This window comes from Oncorhynchus nerka, linkage group LG20 (assembly GCF_034236695.1).
Source record: "Oncorhynchus nerka isolate Pitt River linkage group LG20, Oner_Uvic_2.0, whole genome shotgun sequence".
Lineage (NCBI taxonomy): Eukaryota > Metazoa > Chordata > Actinopteri > Salmoniformes > Salmonidae > Oncorhynchus > Oncorhynchus nerka.
Window position 1 is genome coordinate 4,317,515 of NC_088415.1, and position 19,906 is coordinate 4,337,420.

The 19,906-nt window shown below is 47.3% G+C and overlaps 1 protein-coding gene across 1 annotated transcript in view; it reads left to right on the forward strand.

Moving 5' to 3' along the window:
- LOC115121975 (host cell factor 1-like) overlaps positions 1-19,906 on the forward strand; it is an 81,941-nt gene that overhangs the window by 21,293 nt on the left and 40,742 nt on the right. The window contains 4 exon segments of the mRNA XM_065005136.1: positions 464-574; positions 9,183-9,390; positions 14,122-14,255; positions 19,103-19,168. Of these exon segments, the coding sequence (XP_064861208.1) occupies positions 464-574; positions 9,183-9,390; positions 14,122-14,255; positions 19,103-19,168 (519 nt within the window).

Sequence of the window (19,906 nt, forward strand, 5' to 3'; positions counted from 1 at the left end):
GGGGTTTCAGGTGTCTCCGGAAGGTGGTGATTGACTCCGCTGTCCTATATTAAACATGTACAGTGGAACAGTCCATTATCCCCATGGGGGGGTCACATATAAAACATGTACAGTAGAACAGTCCATTATCCCCATGGGGGGGTCACATATTAAATACAGAACAGTCCATTCCCTCCATGGGGGGGTCACATATTAAACATGTACAGTGGAACAGTCCATTATCCCCATGGGCGGTCACATATTAAACATGTACAGTAGAACAGTCCATTATCCCCATGGGGGGGTCACATATTAAACATGTACAGTGGAACAGTCCATTCCCCCCAGTGTCATGCTGCATTACATTAAATAGAAATAGACCTATGTTGATAGTAAAAGTCATGTGGTGTTAGACCAGTCTTTCCTCTGTGATCTGACGGTCTCTCCTACTTCCTGTCGGTCTCTCCTACTTCCTGTCCTCTAGCTGTCTAACCTGTCCAACCTGGGGAAGGTGATGTCCGTGGTCCAGACCAAGCCTGGTCAGACAGGAACGGTTACGGGACAGGCTGGCTCCAGCCTCCAGCACATCCTACAGGTCAGTAATACATTTAGTTGTGTAACGCAGGACAGTAATACATTTAGTTATGTGTGGTGCCTGTAGTTGTGTAACACAGGACAGTGGTGCCTGTAGTTGTGTAACGCAGGACAGTGGTGCCTGTAGTTGTGTAACACAGGACAGTGGTGCCTGTAGTTGTGTAATGCAGGACAGTGGTGCCTGTAGTTGTGTAATGCAGGACAGTGGTGCCTGTAGTTGTGTAATGCAGGACAGTGGTGCCTGTAGTTGTGTAATGCAGGACAGTGGTGCCTGTAGTTGTGTAATGCAGGACAGTGGTGCAGGACAGTGGTGCCTGTAATTGTGGGACAGTGGTGCCTGTAGTTGTGTAATGCGGGACAGTGGTGCCTGTAGTTGTGGACAGTGGTGCCTGTAGTTGTGTGGTGCCTGTGGTTGTGTGCAGGACAGTGGTGCAGGACAGTGGTGCCTGTAATTGTGGGACAGTGGTGCCTGTAGTTGTGTAATGCGGGACAGTGGTGCCTGTAGTTCTGTAGTTGTGGGACAGTGGTGCCTGTAGTTGTGGGACAGTGGTGCCTGTAGTGGTGCCTGAGTTGTGGGACAGTGGTGCGGGACAGTGGTGCCTGTAGTTGTCGGGACAGTGGTGCCTGTAGTTGTGGAGTGGTGCCTGTTGTGTGATGTGGGACAGTGGTGCCTGTAGTTGTAAATGCAGGACACAGGACAGTGGTGCCTGTAGTTGTGTGGGACAGTGGTGCCAGTTGTGGGACAGTGGTGCCTGTAGTTGTGGGACAGTGGTGCCTGTAGTTGTTGTGGGACAGTGGTGCCTGTAGTTGTGTGGGACAGTGGTGCCTGTAGTTGTGGGACAGTGGTGCCTGTAGTTGTGGGACAGTGGTGCCTGTAGTTGTGTAATGCAGGACAGTGGTGCCTGTAGTTGTGTGTGGGACAGTGGTGCCTGTAGTAGGACAGTGGTGCCTGTAGTTGTGTGGGACAGTGGTGCCTGTAGTTGTGTAATGCAGGACAGTGGTGCCTGTAGTTGTGTAATGCAGGACAGTGGTGCCTGTAGTTGTGTAATGCAGGACAGTGGTGCCTGTAGTTGTGTAATGGGACAGTGGTGCCTGTGGGACAGTGGTGTAAATGCAGGACAGTGGTGCCTGTAGTTGTGTAATGCAGGACAGTGGTGCCTGTAGTTGTGGGACAGTGGTGCCTGTAGTTGTGGGACAGTGGTGCCTGTAGTTGTGTAATGCAGGACAGTGGTGCCTGTAGTTGTGTAATGCAGGACAGTGGTGCCTGTAGTTGTGTAATGCAGGACAGTGGTGCCTGTAGTTGTGGGACAGTGGTGCCTGTAGTTGTGTAATGCAGGACAGTGGTGCCTGTAGTTGTGGGACAGTGGTGCCTGTAGTTGTGTAATGCAGGACAGTGGTGCCTGTAGTTGTGTAATGCAGGACAGTGGTGCCTGTAGTTGTGTAATGCAGGACAGTGGTGCCTGTAGTTGTGTAATGCAGGACAGTGGTGCCTGTAGTTGTGGGACAGTGGTGCCTGTAGTTGTGTAATGCAGGACAGTGGTGCCTGTAGTTGTGTAATGCAGGACAGTGGTGCCTGTAGTTGTGTAATGCAGGACAGTGGTGCCTGTAGTTGTGGGACAAGTTGTGTAATGCAGGACAGTGGTGCCTGTAGTTGTGTAATGCAGGACAGTGGTGCCTGTGGGACAGTGGTGCCTGTAGTTGTAGGACAGTGGTGCCAGGACAGTGGTGCCTGTAGTTGTGTGGGACAGTGGTGCCTGTAGTTGTGGGACAGTGGTGCCTGTGCAGGACAGTGGTGCCTGTGTTAATGCAGGACAGTGGTGCCTGTAGTTGTGGGACAGTGGTGCCTGTAGTAATGGGACAGTGGTGCCTGTAGTTGTGTAATGCAGGACAGTGGTGCCTGTAGTTGTGTAATGCAGGACAGTGGTGCCTGTAGTTGTGTGCAGGACAGTGGTGCCTGTAATGCAGGACAGTGGTGCCAGGACAGTGGTGCCTGTAGTTGTGTAATGCAGGACAGTGGTGCCTGTAGTTAATGCAGGACAGTGGTGTAATGCAGGACAGTGGTGCCTGTAGTTGTGTAATGCAGGACAGTGGTGCCTGTAGTTGTGTAATGCAGGACAGTGGTGCCTGTAGTTGTGGGACAGTGGTGCCTGTAGTTGTGTAATGCAGGACAGTGGTGCCTGTAGTTGTGTAATGCAGGACAGTGGTGCCTGTAGTTGTGGGACAGTGGTGCCTGTAGTTGTGGGACAGTGGTGCCTGTAGTTGTGTAATGCAGGACAGTGGTGCCTGTAGTTGTGTGGGACAGTGGTGCCTGTGTGTAATGTAATGCAGGACAGGTGGTGCCAGTGGTGCCTGTAGTTGTGTAATGCAGGACAGTGGTGCCTGTAGTTGTGTAATGCAGGACAGTGGTGCCTGTAGTTGTGGGACAGTGGTGCCTGTAGTTTGTGGGACAGTGGTGCCTGTAGTTGTGGGACAGTGGTGCCTGTAGTTGTGTACATGCAGGACAGTGGTGCCTGTAGTTGTGTAATGCAGGACAGTGGTGTGGTGCCTGTAGTTGTGGGACAGTGGTGCCTGTAGTTGTGTAATGCAGGACAGTGGTGCCTGTAGTTGTGTAATACAGGACAGTGGTGCCTGTAGTTGTGGGACAGTGGTGCCTGTAGTTGTGGGACAGTGGTGCCTGTAGTTGTGGGACAGTGGTGCCTGTAGTGTGTGGACAGTGGTGCCTGTAGTTGTGTAATGCAGGACAGTGGTGCCTGTAGTTGTGTAATGCAGGACAGTGGTGCCTGTAGTTGTGGGACAGTGGTGCTGTAGTTTGTGGGACTGCCTAGTGTGTGTAATGCAGGACAGTGGTGCCTGTAGTTGTGTAATACAGGACAGTGGTGCCTGTAGTTGTGGGACAGTGGTGCCTGTAGTTGTGGGACAGTGGTGCCTGTAGTTGTGGGACAGTGGTGCCTGTAGTTGTGTAATACAGGACAGTGGTGCCTGTAGTTGTGTAATGCAGGACAGTGGTGCCTGTAGTTGTGTAATGCAGGACAGTGGTGCCTGTAGTTGTGTAATGCAGGACAGTGGTGCCTCTAGTTGTGTAACGCAGGACAGTGGTGCCTGTAGTTGTGTAATGCAGGACAGTGGTGCCTGTAGTTGTGTAACGCAGGACAGTGGTGCCTGTAGTTGTGTAATGCAGGACAGTGGTGCCTGTAGTTGTGTAGGACGCAGGACAGTGGTGCCTGTAGTTGTGTAATGGTGCCAGGACAGTGGTGCCTGTAGTTGTGGGACAGTGGTGCCTGAGTTGTGGGACAGTGGTGCCTGTAGTTGTGTAATGCGGGACAGTGGTGCCTGTAGGACAGTGGTGCCTGTAGTTGTGGGACAGTGGTGCCTGTTGTGGGACAGTGGTGCCTGTAGTTGTGGGACAGTGGTGCCTGTAGTTGTGGGACAGTGGTGCCTGTAGTTGTGGGACAGTGGTGCCTGTGGGACAGTGGTGCCTGTAGTTGTGGGACAGTGGTGCCCTGTAGTTGTGGGACAGTGGTGCCTGTAGTTGTGTAATGCAGGACAGTGGTGCCTGTAGTTGTGTAATGCAGGACAGTGGTGCCTGTAGTTGTGTAATGCAGGACAGTGGTGCCTAGTTGTGTAATGCAGGACAGTGGTGCCTGTAGTTGTGTAATGGGACAGTGGTGCAGGACAGTGGTGCCTGTAGTTGTGGGACAGTGGTGCCTCTAGTTGTGTAATGCAGGACAGTGGTGCCTCTAGTTGTGTAATGCAGGACAGTGGTGCCTGTAGTTGTGGGACAGTGGTGCCTGTAGTTGTGGGACAGTGGTGCCTGTAGTTGTGGGACAGTGGTGCCTGTAGTTGTGTAATGCAGGACAGTGGTGCCTGTAGTTGTGGGACAGTGGTGCCTCTAGTTGTGTAATGCAGGACAGTGGTGCCTGTAGTTGTGGGACAGTGGTGCCTGTAGTTGTGTAATGCAGGACAGTGGTGCCTGTAGTTGTGGGACAGTGGTGCCTGTAGTTGTGTAATGCAGGACAGTGGTGCCTGTAGTTGTGGGACAGTGGTGCCTCTAGTTGTGTAATGCAGGACAGTGGTGCCTGTAGTTGTGTAACGCAGGACAGTGGTGCCTCTAGTTGTGTAACGCAGGACAGTGGTGCCTCTAGTTGTGTAACGCAGGACAGTGGTGCCTCTAGTTGTGTAACGCAGGACAGTGGTGCCTGTAGTTGTGTAATGCAGGACAGTGGTGCCTGTAGTTGTGGGACAGTGGTGCCTGTAGTTGTGTAATGCAGGACAGTGGTGCCTGTAGTTGTGTAATGCAGGACAGTGGTGCCTGTAGTTGTGTAATGCAGGACAGTGGTGCCTGTTGTTGTGTAATGCAGGACAGTGGTGCCTGTAGTTGTGGGACAGTGGTGCCTGTAGTTGTGGGACAGTGGTGCCTGTAGTTGTGTAATACAGGACAGTGGTGCCTGTAGTTGTGGGACAGTGGTGCCTGTAGTTGTGTAATACAGGACAGTGGTGCCTGTAGTTGTGGGACAGTGGTGCCTCTAGTTGTGTAATGCAGGACAGTGGTGCCTGTAGTTGTGTAATGCAGGACAGTGGTGCCTGTAGTTGTGTAATGCAGGACAGTGGTGCCTGTAGTTGTGTAATGCAGGACAGTGGTGCCTGTAGTTGTGGGACAGTGGTGCCTGTAGTTGTGGTGCCTGTAGTTGTGTAATGCGGGACAGTGGTGCCTGTAGTTGTGGGACAGTGGTGCCTGTAGTTGTGGGACAGTGGTGCCTGTAGTTGTGGGACAGTGGTGCCTGTAGTTGTGGGACAGTGGTGCCTGTAGTTGTGGGACAGTGGTGCCTGTAGTTGTGTAATGCAGGACAGTGGTGCCTGTAGTTGTGTAATGCAGGACAGTGGTGCCTTTAGTTGTGTAACGCAGGACAGTGGTGCCTGTAGTTGTGGGACAGTGGTGCCTCTAGTTGTGTAATGCAGGACAGTGGTGCCTCTAGTTGTGTAATGCAGGACAGTGGTGCCTGTAGTTGTGGGACAGTGGTGCCTGTAGTTGTGGGACAGTGGTGCCTGTAGTTGTGGGACAGTGGTGCCTGTAGTTGTGTAATGCAGGACAGTGGTGCCTGTAGTTGTGGGACAGTGGTGCCTCTAGTTGTGTAATGCAGGACAGTGGTGCCTGTAGTTGTGGGACAGTGGTGCCTGTAGTTGTGTAATGCAGGACAGTGGTGCCTGTAGTTGTGGGACAGTGGTGCCTGTAGTTGTGTAATGCAGGACAGTGGTGCCTGTAGTTGTGGGACAGTGGTGCCTCTAGTTGTGTAAAGCAGGACAGTGGTGCCTGTAGTTGTGTAACGCAGGACAGTGGTGCCTCTACTTGTGTAACGCAGGACAGTGGTGCCTCTAGTTGTGTAACGCAGGACAGTGGTGCCTGTAGTTGTGTAATGCAGGACAGTGGTGCCTGTAGTTGTGGGACAGTGGTGCCTGTAGTTGTGTAATGCAGGACAGTGGTGCCTGTAGTTGTGTAATGCAGGACAGTGGTGCCTGTAGTTGTGTAATGCAGGACAGTGGTGCCTGTTGTTGTGTAATGCAGGACAGTGGTGCCTGTAGTTGTGGGACAGTGGTGCCTGTAGTTGTGGGACAGTGGTGCCTGTAGTTGTGTAATACAGGACAGTGGTGCCTGTAGTTGTGGGACAGTGGTGCCTGTAGTTGTGTAATACAGGACAGTGGTGCCTGTAGTTGTGGGACAGTGGTGCCTCTAGTTGTGTAATGCAGGACAGTGGTGCCTGTAGTTGTGTAATGCAGGACAGTGGTGCCTGTAGTTGTGTAATGCAGGACAGTGGTGCCTGTAGTTGTGTAATGCAGGACAGTGGTGCCTGTAGTTGTGTAACGCAGGACAGTGGTGCCTGTAGTTGTGTAATGCAGGACAGTGGTGCCTGTAGTTGTGGGACAGTGGTGCCTGTAGTTGTGGGACAGTGGTGCCTGTAGTTGTGGGACAGTGGTGCCTGTAGTTGTGTAATGCAGGACAGTGGTGCCTGTAGTTGTGGGACAGTGGTGCCTGTAGTTGTGGGACAGTGGTGCCTGTAGTTGTGTAATGCAGGACAGTGGTGCCTGTAGTTGTGTAATGCAGGACAGTGGTGCCTCTAGTTGTGTAATGCAGGACAGTGGTGCCTCTAGTTGTGTAATGCAGGACAGTGGTGCCTGTAGTTGTGGGACAGTGGTGCCTGTAGTTGTGTAATACAGGACAGTGGTGCCTGTAGTTGTGGGACAGTGGTGCCTGTAGTTGTGGGACAGTGGTGCCTGTAGTTGTGTAATACAGGACAGTGGTGCCTGTAGTTGTGTAATGCAGGACAGTGGTGCCTGTAGTTGTGGGACAGTGGTGCCTCTAGTTGTGTAATGCAGGACAGTGGTGCCTGTAGTTGTGTAATACAGGACAGTGGTGCCTGTAGTTGTGGGACAGTGGTGCCTGTAGTTGTGGGACAGTGGTGCCTGTAGTTGTGGGACAGTGGTGCCTGTAGTTGTGCGACAGTGGTGCCTGTAGTTGTGTAATACAGGACAGTGGTGCCTGTAGTTGTGTAATGCAGGACAGTGGTGCCTGTAGTTGTGGGACAGTGGTGCCTCTAGTTGTGTAATGCAGGACAGTGGTGCCTGTAGTTGTGTAATACAGGACAGTGGTGCCTGTAGTTGTGGGACAGTGGTGCCTGTAGTTGTGGGACAGTGGTGCCTGTAGTTGTGGGAAAGTGGTGCCTGTAGTTGTGTAATACAGGACAGTGGTGCCTGTAGTTGTGTAATGCAGGACAGTGGTGCCTGTAGTTGTGTAATGCAGGACAGTGGTGCCTGTAGTTGTGTAATGCAGGACAGTGGTGCCTCTAGTTGTGTAATGCAGGACAGTGGTGCCTCTAGTTGTGTAACGCAGGACAGTGGTGCCTGTAGTTGTGTAATGCAGGACAGTGGTGCCTGTAGTTGTGGGACAGTGGTGCCTGTAGTTGTGTAATGCAGGACAGTGGTGCTTGTAGTTGTGTAACGCAGGACAGTGGTGCCTGTAGTTGTGTAATGCAGGACAGTGGTGCCTGTAGTTGTGGGACAGTGGTGCCTGTAGTTGTGGGACAGTGGTGCCTGTAGTTGTGTAATGCGGGACAGTGGTGCCTGTAGTTGTGGGACAGTGGTGCCTGTAGTTGTGGGACAGTGGTGCCTGTAGTTGTGGGACAGTGGTGCCTGTAGTTGTGGGACAGTGGTGCCTGTAGTTGTGGGACAGTGGTGCCTGTAGTTGTGGGACAGTGGTGCCTGTAGTTGTGTAATGCAGGACAGTGGTGCCTGTAGTTGTGTAATGCAGGACAGTGGTGCCTTTAGTTGTGTAACGCAGGACAGTGGTGCCTGTAGTTGTGGGACAGTGGTGCCTCTAGTTGTGTAATGCAGGACAGTGGTGCCTCTAGTTGTGTAATGCAGGACAGTGGTGCCTGTAGTTGTGGGACAGTGGTGCCTGTAGTTGTGGGACAGTGGTGCCTGTAGTTGTGGGACAGTGGTGCCTGTAGTTGTGTAATGCAGGACAGTGGTGCCTGTAGTTGTGGGACAGTGGTGCCTCTAGTTGTGTAATGCAGGACAGTGGTGCCTGTAGTTGTGGGACAGTGGTGCCTGTAGTTGTGTAATGCAGGACAGTGGTGCCTGTAGTTGTGGGACAGTGGTGCCTGTAGTTGTGTAATGCAGGACAGTGGTGCCTGTAGTTGTGGGACAGTGGTGCCTCTAGTTGTGTAAAGCAGGACAGTGGTGCCTGTAGTTGTGTAACGCAGGACAGTGGTGCCTCTAGTTGTGTAACGCAGGACAGTGGTGCCTCTAGTTGTGTAACGCAGGACAGTGGTGCCTCTAGTTGTGTAACGCAGGACAGTGGTGCCTCTAGTTGTGTAACGCAGGACAGTGGTGCCTGTAGTTGTGTAATGCAGGACAGTGGTGCCTCTAGTTGTGTAATGCAGGACAGTGGTGCCTCTAGTTGTGTAATGCAGGACAGTGGTGCCTCTAGTTGTGTAATGCAGGACAGTGGTGCCTCTAGTTGTGTAATGCAGGACAGTACACAACGATCAACTTATTGGTGAATTCAAATCGTCAGGTGATTCTCATCCATAGTTCCTATGGAAACAGATATGGAGTTCTAGCGTATAGAGGTGAACGAGTCTCCAACTGTCTACCAGGCTGAAATAGTGCTGGTTGTTTTCATTAACCAACAGGTGGTATAATCCACCTCCACAGATATTACACCAACTTCAAGGTGGGGCTCTATTTCACAAAGGTGTAGCATGATATACGTTAGCTTCCACCTCTCGTCTTCACTTCTAACCCCTCTCTCTCTCTCTCTCTCTCTCTCTTGTCTGTCTCTCTCTTGTCTGTCTCTCTCTCTCTCTGTCTCTCTCTCTTGTCTGTCTGTCTGTCTCTCTCTGTCTCTCTCTCTTGTCTGTCTGTCTCTCTCTGTCTCTCTCTCTTGTCTGTCTGTCTCTCTGTCTCTCTGTCTCTCTCTCTCTCTGTCTCTCTCTGTCTGTCTCTCTTGTCTGTCTCTCTGTCTCTCTCTCTTGTCTGTCTCTCTGTCTGTCTCTCTGTCTGTCTCTCTCTGTCTCTCTCTCTGTCTCTCTCTCTCTCTCTTCCTGTCCCGCCAGACGAAGGGTCCTCTTCCGGCGGGTACTATCCTGAAGCTGGTGACGTCAGCCGACGGCACGCCCACCACCATCATCACCACTTCCAAGGCCGGGACCACCGTAGGGGGAAAGCCCACCATCTTGTCCTACAGCAGCATGCCTACCTCCACCTCCAAGCCGGGCACCCACATTATCAAGACCATACCCATGTCCTCCATCGGACAAACTGGTTCGTCTGCTTCCTATCGATCGTTTCAATCAGTCAATTGCAGGTCTGGAGCCCTTTTTTTTTTTTGTCAGGCGCTGGTGAATATTTCTCTGGGAAAAGTCTAGTTCATGGATTTGACAGTCAAACTATCACTTAAATAGCAGCCAACCGTTGTCACTGCTGCTATGCTATGCCACGTTGTGATTGGTTTAAATGAACTAACAGGGAAAAGTGGTCTCTTTCCCCTTTTCTGTGATGGCAGTCTCCCAACATCAACATTCGACGTTCCATAGATATTTGTCTTGACTTGAATCAAAATGCAGCACTTCAAAATGAACCTTATAGCAAGCAGTCTTCTACAAATAGTCTTCTAACCAAGCAGTCTTCTAACCAAGCAGTCTTCTACAAATAGTCTTCTACAAATGGTCTTCTAACCAAGCAGTCTTCTACAAATAGTCTTCTACAAATAGTCTTCTAACCAAGCAGTCTTCTAACCAAGCAGTCTTCTAACCAAGCAGTCTTCTAACCAAGCAGTCTTCTAACCAAGCAGTCTTCTAACCAAGCAGTCTTCTACAAATAGTCTTCTAACCAAATAGTCTTCTAACCAAGCAGTCTTCTAACCAAGCAGTCTTCTACAAATGGTCTTCTAACCAAGCAGTCTTCTAACCAAGCAGTCTTCTAACCAAGCAGTCTTCTAACCAAGCAGTCTTCTAACCAAGCAGTCTTCTACAAATGGTCTTCTAACCAAGCAGTCTTCTAACCAAGCAGTCTTCTAACAAATGGTCTTCTAACTCTTCTAACCAAGCAGTCTTCTACAAATAGTCTTCTACAAATAGTCTTCTAAGCAAGCAGTCTTCTAACCAAGCAGTCTTCTAAAAGCAGTCTTCTAACCAAGCAGTCTTCTACAAATAGTCTTCTAACCAAGCAGTCTTCTACAAATAGTCTTCTAACCAAGCAGTCTTCTACAAATAGTCTTCTAACCAAGCAGTCTTCTACAAATGGTCTTCTAACCAAGCAGTCTTCTAACCAAGCAGTCTTCTAACCAAGCAGTCTTCTAACAAGCAGTCTTCTAACCAAGCAGTCTTCTAACCAAGCAGTCTTCTACAAATGGTCTTCTAACCAAGCAGTCTCCTACAAATGGTCTTCTAACCAAGCAGTCTTCTAACCAAGCAGTCTTCTACAAATGGTCTTCTAACCAAGCAGTCTTCTAACCAAGCAGTCTTCTACAAATAGTCTTCTAACCAAGCAGTCTTCTACAAATAGTCTTCTAACCAGGGATTCACACGATTCACAGATTCCGCGTGTTTTATTGTTTAGCTGTTTTAACAGGACGTGCCCCATCTCCTCCTTTTCACGCACTTGATTTCAACGTGATAATCAATAGGAGTGATTTTGACTAAACAGTGTGCTTCTCTTTCTATTCCGGTGACCCCCCGTGTCAAAATGCAACATTTCAAAAATGTTCTGCAGGTTGCCCTCTAACCAGTGATGTGGGAAAAAAAATATATAAAGTTGAAATTAAATTTGAGTCGATAACATTCAGAGAAAATCCCATCAACATGTCTCCATCATCAAAGGGATTATTTCATTACGAATAAACCTACCTAATGCGCCAATGCTGTGATGTTAGTTAGCAGATGTGTATCTTTCAAATTACCACTAGTATATATATATATATATATGTTATTTAAGCAGGGAGTCACCATTGAGACCAGGTTCTCTTTCACAGGGAGCCCTGCATATACAATGACAAATACTCAAGAAAGAAAAAACAATTACATTTCTCATTAAGAAGGTGAGAAATCAATATTTTTTTTTCTAAATTGATAAGAGGTACCAGAACATCCTATTGTAATGTATTGTGTAGTTGGTTCCAACAATGAGGTGTTTTAAAACTAAATGCAGATTTACCGGGGGAGACCCCAGGGACCTCAAGTGCGAACCAATCTTATGAATGAGTTTGGGTGTCATGTTTTTTTAGGGCTGACTGATCGATTGGTTGGTCAATAGGCTGTTAATCGACCAAGCTTCTTTTTTTTGAGCAGTAGAAAATATATATTTTTGTTTTTATGGCCCATTGAGAGACCAATTTATTTAATTCCATTTGCAAGTTTTGTCAGTTTAGTGATTGTCTTTTGTTTGGAGCGACACTGTCAATGTTGAGTAAGGATGCGCACCTGATGACACATAGAAGTAGACCTGTAGACTACCTGATGACACATAGAAGTAGACCTATAGACTACCTGATGACACATAGAAGTAGACCTATAGACTACCTGATGACACATAGAAGTAGACCTATAGACTACCTGATTACACATAGACTACCTGATGACACATAGAAGTAGACCTATAGACTACCTGATGACACATAGAAGTAGGTCTATAGACTACCTGATGACACATAGAAGTAGGTCTATAGACTACCTGATGACACACATAGAAGTAGGTCTATAGACTACCTGACACATTACACATAGAAGTAGGTCTATAGACTACCTGATGTCTACACATAGAAGTAGGTCTATAGACCTACCTGTCTATAGCCTGATTACACATAGAAGTAGGTCTAGATAGACTACCTGACCTGATACACATAGACTACCTGCTTGTAGTAGGTCTATAGACTACCTGATGACACATAGAAGTAGGTCTATAGACTACCTGATGACACATAGAAGTAGACCTATAGACTACCTGATGACACATAGAAGTACTATAGACTACCTGATGACACATAGAAGTAGGTCTATAGACTACCTGATAACACATAGAAGTAGACTTATAGACTACCTGATGACACATAGAAGTAGGTCTATAGACTACCTGATAACACATAGAAGTAGACTTATAGACTACCTGATGACACATAGAAGTAGATCTATAGACTACCTGATGACACATAGAAGTAGACTTATAGACTACCTGATTACACATAGAAGTAGGTCTATAGACTACCTGATGACACATAGAAGTAGGTCTATAGACTACCTGATGACACATAGAAGTAGGTCTATAGACTACCTGATTACACATAGAAGTAGGTCTATAGACTACCTGATTACACATAGAAGTAGGTCTATAGACTACCTGATTACACATAGAAGTAGGTCTATAGACTACCTGATGACACATAGAAGTAGGTCTATAGACTAGACTACCTGATAACACATAGTCTAAGTAGATAGAAGTAGTCTATAGACTACCTGATGACACATAGAAGTCTATAGACTTATAGACTACCTGATGACACATAGACTTAAGACTAGATCTATAGACTACCTGATGACACATAGAAGTAGACTTATAGACTACCTGATTACACTATAGAAGTAGGTCTATAGACTACCTGATGACACATAGAACCTGTAGGTCTATAGACTACCTGATTACACATAGAAGTAGGTCTATAGACTACCTGATTACACATAGAAGTAGGTCTATAGACTACCTGATTACACATAGAAGACTAGACCTATAGACTACCTGATGACACATAGAAGTAGGTCTATAGACTACCTGATAACACATAGAAGTAGACCTATAGACTACCTGATGACACATAGACTTATAGACTAGATGACACCTATAGACTACCTGATTACACATAGAAGTAGACCTATAGACTACCTGGCCTGGTTACACATTAGAAGTAGGTCTATAGACTACCTGATGACACATAGAAGTAGACTATAGACTACCTATAGACTACCTGGCCCTGATTACACATAGAAGTAGACCTATAGACTACCTGATTACACATAGAAGTAGACCTATAGACTACCTGATGACACATAGAAGTAGGTCTATAGACTACCTGATAACACATACCTGAAGTAGACCTATAGACTACCTGATGACACATAGAAGTAGACCTATAGACTACCTGATGACACATAGAAGTAGGTCTATAGACTACCTGATTACACATAGTAGACCTATAGACTACCTGAGACCTATAGACTACCTGATAACACATAGTCTAAGACTACCTAGACCTATAGACTACCTGGCCTGATTACACATAGAAGTAGGTCTATAGACTACCTGATTACACATGGAAGTAGACCTATAGACTACCTGATGACACATGGAAGTGAGACCTATAGACTACATAGAAGTAGACCTATGACTACCTGACACATAGAAGTAGACCTATAGACTACCTGATTACACATGGAAGACTACCTGAGACCTATAGACTGCCTAGCCTGATTACACATAGAAGTAGACCTTTAGACTACCTGATTATTGTATTGGCCCCCCTAGTAGTCATTACCACCCATAGGATTTCACCTGCAGTTTTGTCTTATAGATTTAACCCCCTTTACATGCAGTGTAAACATTAAAACTGAAATCTGTATTGAGGCCGGGATTTTCTTCCTGTCCCAGTTCCATCTCTTCCCACTGTCGGCCACTGGGCTTCCTGTCATGACCATATTTGGTGGGGAGTAGAAATTCCAACCGGATTCTTCAGGTTTAGATATCTGGTGAAACGTCTGGCTCCTTGTTCAGTCTCCTTGTTCCGTCTCCTTGTTCCGTCTCCTTGTTCTAGCTATGGCATAATTTTCAATGTAATTTTCGGGAATATAAATTTAATTTTCAACATTAATTTCCAATGATATTGTACTTTATCAGGTAACTACAAAATGAGTCCAAAAGTGTGCTGGGATTTATTTTATTGATATACCAGAAATGGGTTCCCCCTTGCCTACTACATTTACTAATGTGTTTTAATCTGTTGTCTGGTAGGAGTGACAGGAAGTGGTATGAAGTCCCCCATTACCATCATTACCACTAAGATGATGACACCAGGCACCGGGACACCAGGCAAGATCATCAGCACTATGCCCAGAACTGGGGCTGGTCAACAGGGACTCACACAGGTACCCCAACCCCCCTCTATCCCCTCTCTAACCTTTAACCCTGGTGCACTAACACCAGGCAAGATCATCAGCACTATGCCCAGAACTGGGGCTGGTCAACAGGGACTCACACAAGTAAAGAGGATGTACAAGTCATTAATAAACCCCTTTATGATAAAAGCCATAACGTGAGTGGCTCACATTAGTAAAACTAACATTTTGTAAAATACTGCAGAAATTTGACTTTTTTTTTTTTTTACCTAGGCAAGTCAGTTAAGAACACATTCTTATTTTCAAGTGACTAGGAACAGTGGGTTAACTGGGGAACAGTGGGTTAACTGCCTTGTTCACTGCCTTGGGGAACAGTGGGTTAACTGCCTTGTTCAGGGAACAGTGGGTTAACCGCCTTGTTCAGGGAACAGTGGGTTAACCGCCTTGCTCAGGGAACAGTGGGTTAACCGTTCTAGGAACAGTGGGTTTGCTCAGGGGAACAGTGGGTTCAGGGAACAGTGGGTTAACTGCCTTGCTCAGGGGAACAGTGGGTTAACCGCCTCAGGGAACAGTGGGCTCAGGGAACAGTGGGTTAACCGCCTTGCTCAGGGGAACAGTGGGTTAACCGCCTTGTTCAGGGAACAGTGGGTTAACCGCCTTGTTCAGGGAACAGTGGGTTAACCGCCTTGTTCAGGGGAACAGTGGGTTAACCTTGTTCAGGGAACAGTGGGTTGCCTTTCAGGGGAACAGTGGGTTAACCGCTCAGGGGAACAGTGGGTTTGTTCAGGGGAACAGTGGGTTAACCGCCTTGTTCAGGGGAACAGTGGGTTAACCGCCTTGTTCAGGGGAACAGTGGGTTAACCGCCTTGTTCAGGGGAACAGTGGGTTAACCGCCTCAGGGGAACAGTGTTCAGGGGAACAGTGGGTTAACCGCCTTGTTCAGGGAACAGTGGGTTCAGGGGAACAGTGGGCCTTGTTCAGGGGAACAGTGGGTTAACCGCCTTGTTCAGGGGAACAGTGGGTTAACCGCCTTGTTCAGGGGAACAGTGGGTTAACCGCCTTGTTCAGGGGAACAGTGGGTTAACCGCCTTGGGAACAGTGGGTTAACCGCCTTGTTCAGGGGAACAGTGGGTTAACCGCCTTGTTCAGGGGAACAGTGGGTTAACCGCCTTGTTCAGGGGAACAGTGGGTTAACCGCCTTGTTCAGGGGAACAGTGGGTTAACCGCCTTGTTCAGGGGAACAGTGGGTTAACTGCCTTGTTCAGGGGAACAGTGGGTTAACTGCCTTGTTCAGGGGAACAGTGGGTTAACTGCCTTGTTCAGGGAACAGTGGGTTAACTGCCTTGTTCAGGGGAACAGGGAACAGTGGGTTAACTGCCTTGTTCAGTGGGTTAACTGCCTTGGGAACAGTGGGTTAACTGCCTTGTTCAGTGGGTTAACTGCCTTGTTCAGGGGAACAGTGGGTTAACCGCCTTGTTCAGGGAACAGTGGGTTAACCGCCTTGTTCAGGGAACAGTGGGTTAACCGCCTTGTTCAGGGGAACAGTGGGTTAACACGCCTTGTTCAGGGGAACAGTGGGTTTGTTCAGGGGAACAGTGGGTTAACCGAACCTTGTTCAGGGGAACAGTGGGTTAACCGCCTCAGGGAACAGTGGGTTCCGCCTCGGGAACAGTGGGGTTAACCGCAGGGAACTTGTTCAGGGGAACAGTGGGTTAACCGCTCAGGGGAACAGTGGGTTGCTCAGGGAACAGTGGGTTAACCGCTCAGGGGAACAGTGGGTTAACCGCCTGTTCAGGGAACAGTGGGTTAACCGCCTTGTTCAGGGGAACAGTGGGTTAACCGCCTTGTTCAGGGAACAGTGGGTTAACCGCCAGTGGGTTTGCTCAGGGAACAGTGGGTTAACCGCTCAGGGGAACAGTGGGTTGCTCAGGGGAACAGTGGGTTAACCGTTCAGGGAACTTGCTCAGGGAACAGTGGGTTAACCGCCTTGTTCAGGGGAACAGTGGGTTAACCTTGTTCAGGGAACAGTGGGTTGTTCAGGGGAACAGTGGGTTAACCGCCTTGTTCAGGGGAACAGTGGGTTAACCGCCTTGTTCAGGGGAACAGTGGGTTACCGCCTTGCTCAGGGGAACAGTGGGCCTTGTTCAGGGGAACAGTGGGTTAACCGCCTTGTTCAGGGGAACAGTGGGTTAACCGCCTTGTTCAGGGGAACAGTGGGTTAACCGCCTTGTTCAGGGGAACAGTGGGTTAACCGCCTTGTTCAGGGGAACAGTGGGTTAACCGCCTTGCTCAGGGGAACAGTGGGTTAACCGCCTTGTTCAGGGGAACAGTGGGTTAACCGCCTTGTTCATGGGAACAGTGGGTTAACTGCCTTGTTCAGGGGAACAGTGGGTTAACTGCCTTGCTCAGGGGAACAGTGGGTTAACCGCCTTGTTCAGGGGAACAGTGGGTTAACTGCCTTGCTCAGGGGAACAGTGGGTTAACTGCCTTGTTCAGGGGAACAGTGGGTTAACTGCCTTGTTCAGGGGCAGAACGACACATTTTTACCTTGTCAGCTCTGGGATTTGTAACCTTTCGGTTACAAGTCCAACGCTCTTTTTTAAAATTTTATTCCACCTTTATTTAACCAGGTAGGCTAGTTGAGAACAAGTTCTCATTTGCAACTGCGACCTGGCCAAGATAAAGCATAGCAGTGTGAACAGACAACACAGAGTTACACATGGAGTAAACAATTAACAAGTCAATAACACAGTAGAAAAAAAAGGGGGGTCTATATACAATGTGTGCAAAAGGCATGAGGAGGTAGGCAAATAATTACAATTTAGCAGATTAACACTGGGGTGATAAATGATCAGATGGTCATGTACAGGTAGAGATATTGGTGTGCAAAAGAGCAGAAAAGTAAATAAATAAAAACAGTATGGGGATGAGGTAGGTGAAAATGGGTGGGCTATTTACCAATAGACTATGTACAGCTGCAGCGATCGGTTAGCTGCTCAGATACGCTCTAACCAGAGAAAGATGATACTAAAAACCTATAAGAAACCAGGACAAAAACATGCAATACAATGTGAAGCAGATTAGTGATGGATGCAGTTATTCATATATCCAAACGGACTGGTAGTTCCTGTCAAGGCAGCAGCTACTCGTCCTGGGGTTTATTATGGATCCCCATTAGTTCCTGCCAAGGCAACAGCTACTCGTCCTGGGGTTTATTATGGATCCCCATTAGTTCCTGTCAAGGCAGCAGCTACTCGTCCTGGGGTTTATTATGGATCCCCATTAGTTCCTGTCAAGGCAGCAGCTACTCTTCCTGGGGTTTATTATGGATCCCCATTAGTTCCTGCCAAGGCAGCAGCTACTCTTCCTGGGGTTTATTATGGATCCCCATTAGTTCCTGCCAAGGCAGCAGCTACTCTTCCTGGGGTTTATTAGGGATCCCCATTAGTTCCTGTCAAGGCAACAGCTACTCTTCCTGGGGTTTATTAGGGATCCCCATTAGTTCCTGCCAAGGCAGCAGCTACTCTTCCTGGGGTTTATTATGGATCCCCATTAGTTCCTGTCAAGGCAGCAGCTACTCTTCCTGGGGTTTATTATGGATCCCCATTAGTTCCTGCCAAGGCAGCAGCTACTCTTCCTGGGGTTTATTATGGATCCCCATTAGTTCCTGTCAAGGCAGCAGCTACTCTTCCTGGGGTTTATTATGGATCCCCATTAGTTCCTGTCAAGGCAGCAGCTACTCTTCCTGGGGTTTATTATGGATCCCCATTAGTTCCTGTCAAGGCAGCAGCTACTCTTCCTGGGGTTTATTAGGGATCCCCATTAGTTCCTGCCAAGGCAGCAGCTACTCTTCCTGGGGTTTATTATGGATCCCCATTAGTTCCTGTCAAGGCAGCAGCTACTCTTCCTGGGGTTTATTATGGATCCCCATTAGTTCCTGCCAAGGCAGCAGCTACTCTTCCTGGGGTTTATTATGGATCCCCATTAGTTCCTGTCAAGGCAGCAGCTACTCTTCCTGGGGGTTTATTATGGATCCCCATTAGTTCCTGCCAAGGCAGCAGCTACTCTTCCTGGGGTTTATTATGGATCCCCATTAGTTCCTGCCAAGGCAGCAGCTACTCTTCCTGGGGTTTATTATGGATCCCCAGTTAGTTTGAAAAATACTCTTCCTATTTTAAATTGGATCCCCATTAAGAGCCTTGCTCAGAGGAATAACAGCTACTCTTCCTGGGGTTTATTATGGATCCCCATTTTCCTGTTACTACCAGGTACTCTTCCTGGGGTTTAATGGATCCCCATTAGTTCCCCAAGGCAGCAGCTACTCTTCCTGGGGTTTATATGGATCCCCATTGTTTTATTATTAGCAGCTTTCTTCCTGGGGTTTAAGGGTGGATCCCCAGGTTCCTGCCAAGGCAACTACTCTTCCTGGGGATGGATCCCCCATGCCAAGGCAGCAGCTACTCTTCCTGGGGTTTATTATGGATCCCCATTAGTTCCTGCCAAGGCAGCAGCTACTCTTCCTGGGGAACCACAGGTATGGATCCCCATTAGTTAATCTCATCAACAGCTTTGCTACTCTTCCTGGGATTTATGCTATCCCCATTAGTTCCTGTTAGTGATTTAGCTGTCTTTTGGGTCCAGCAACATTTAATCATTATTTTAAAATAATTAATATTTTAAATTTGTATGTGATTTAAGAGATTTTGCTCAGAGGAATAGTGATTTAATAACTGTGTATATTTCCTATATTGCACATGTATACATTCTCTGTTACTACCAGGTGGCGCTCAATTTGCGCTGAAGGGTGCCCCAGGACGGCCCGGAACTATTTTACTGTATATAAGGCCTCTATGTTATTATTATTATGTTTCTACCAGGTGGTGCTGAAGGGTGCCCCAGGACAACCCGGAACTATTTTACGGACCGTCCCCATGGGAGGTGACGTTTCTAGGTACGGTGATTCAAATGATTTCACCACCCTGATTTGATGGGATTTTAGGTTAGTGAGCTCAGTGATAATCTCATCACAGCTTTGCTAGTCATTTCTAGTTATGCTTCTAAATATGATTTTAGTTAGTGATTTAATGTGATTTTAGTTAGTGATTTAATATGATTTTAGGTAGTGATTTAATGTGATTTAATATGATTTTAGGTAGTGATTTGATGTGATTTAATATGATTTTAGGTAGTGATTTGATATGATTTTAGGTAGTGATTTGATATGATTTTAGGTAGTGATTTAATGTGATTTTAGGTAGTGATTCGATGTGATTTTAGGTAGTGATTTAATATGATTTTAGGTAGTGATTTAATGTGATTTAATATGATTTTAGGTAGTGATTTGATGTGATTTAATATGATTTTAGGTAGTGATTTGATATGATTTTAGGTAGTGATTTGATGTGATTTTAGGTAGTGATTTAATGTGATTTTAGGTAGTGATTCGATGTGATTTTAGGTAGTGATTTAATGTGATTTTAGGTAGTGATTTAATGTGATTTTAGTTAGTGATTTAATGTGATTTTAGTTAGTGATTTGATGTGATTTTAGGTAGTGATTTGATGTGATTTTAGGTAGTGATTTAATGTGATTTTAGGTAGTGATTTAATGTGATTTTAGGTAGTGATTTAATGTGATTTTAGTTAGTGATTTAATGTGATTTTAGTTAGTGATTTAATGTG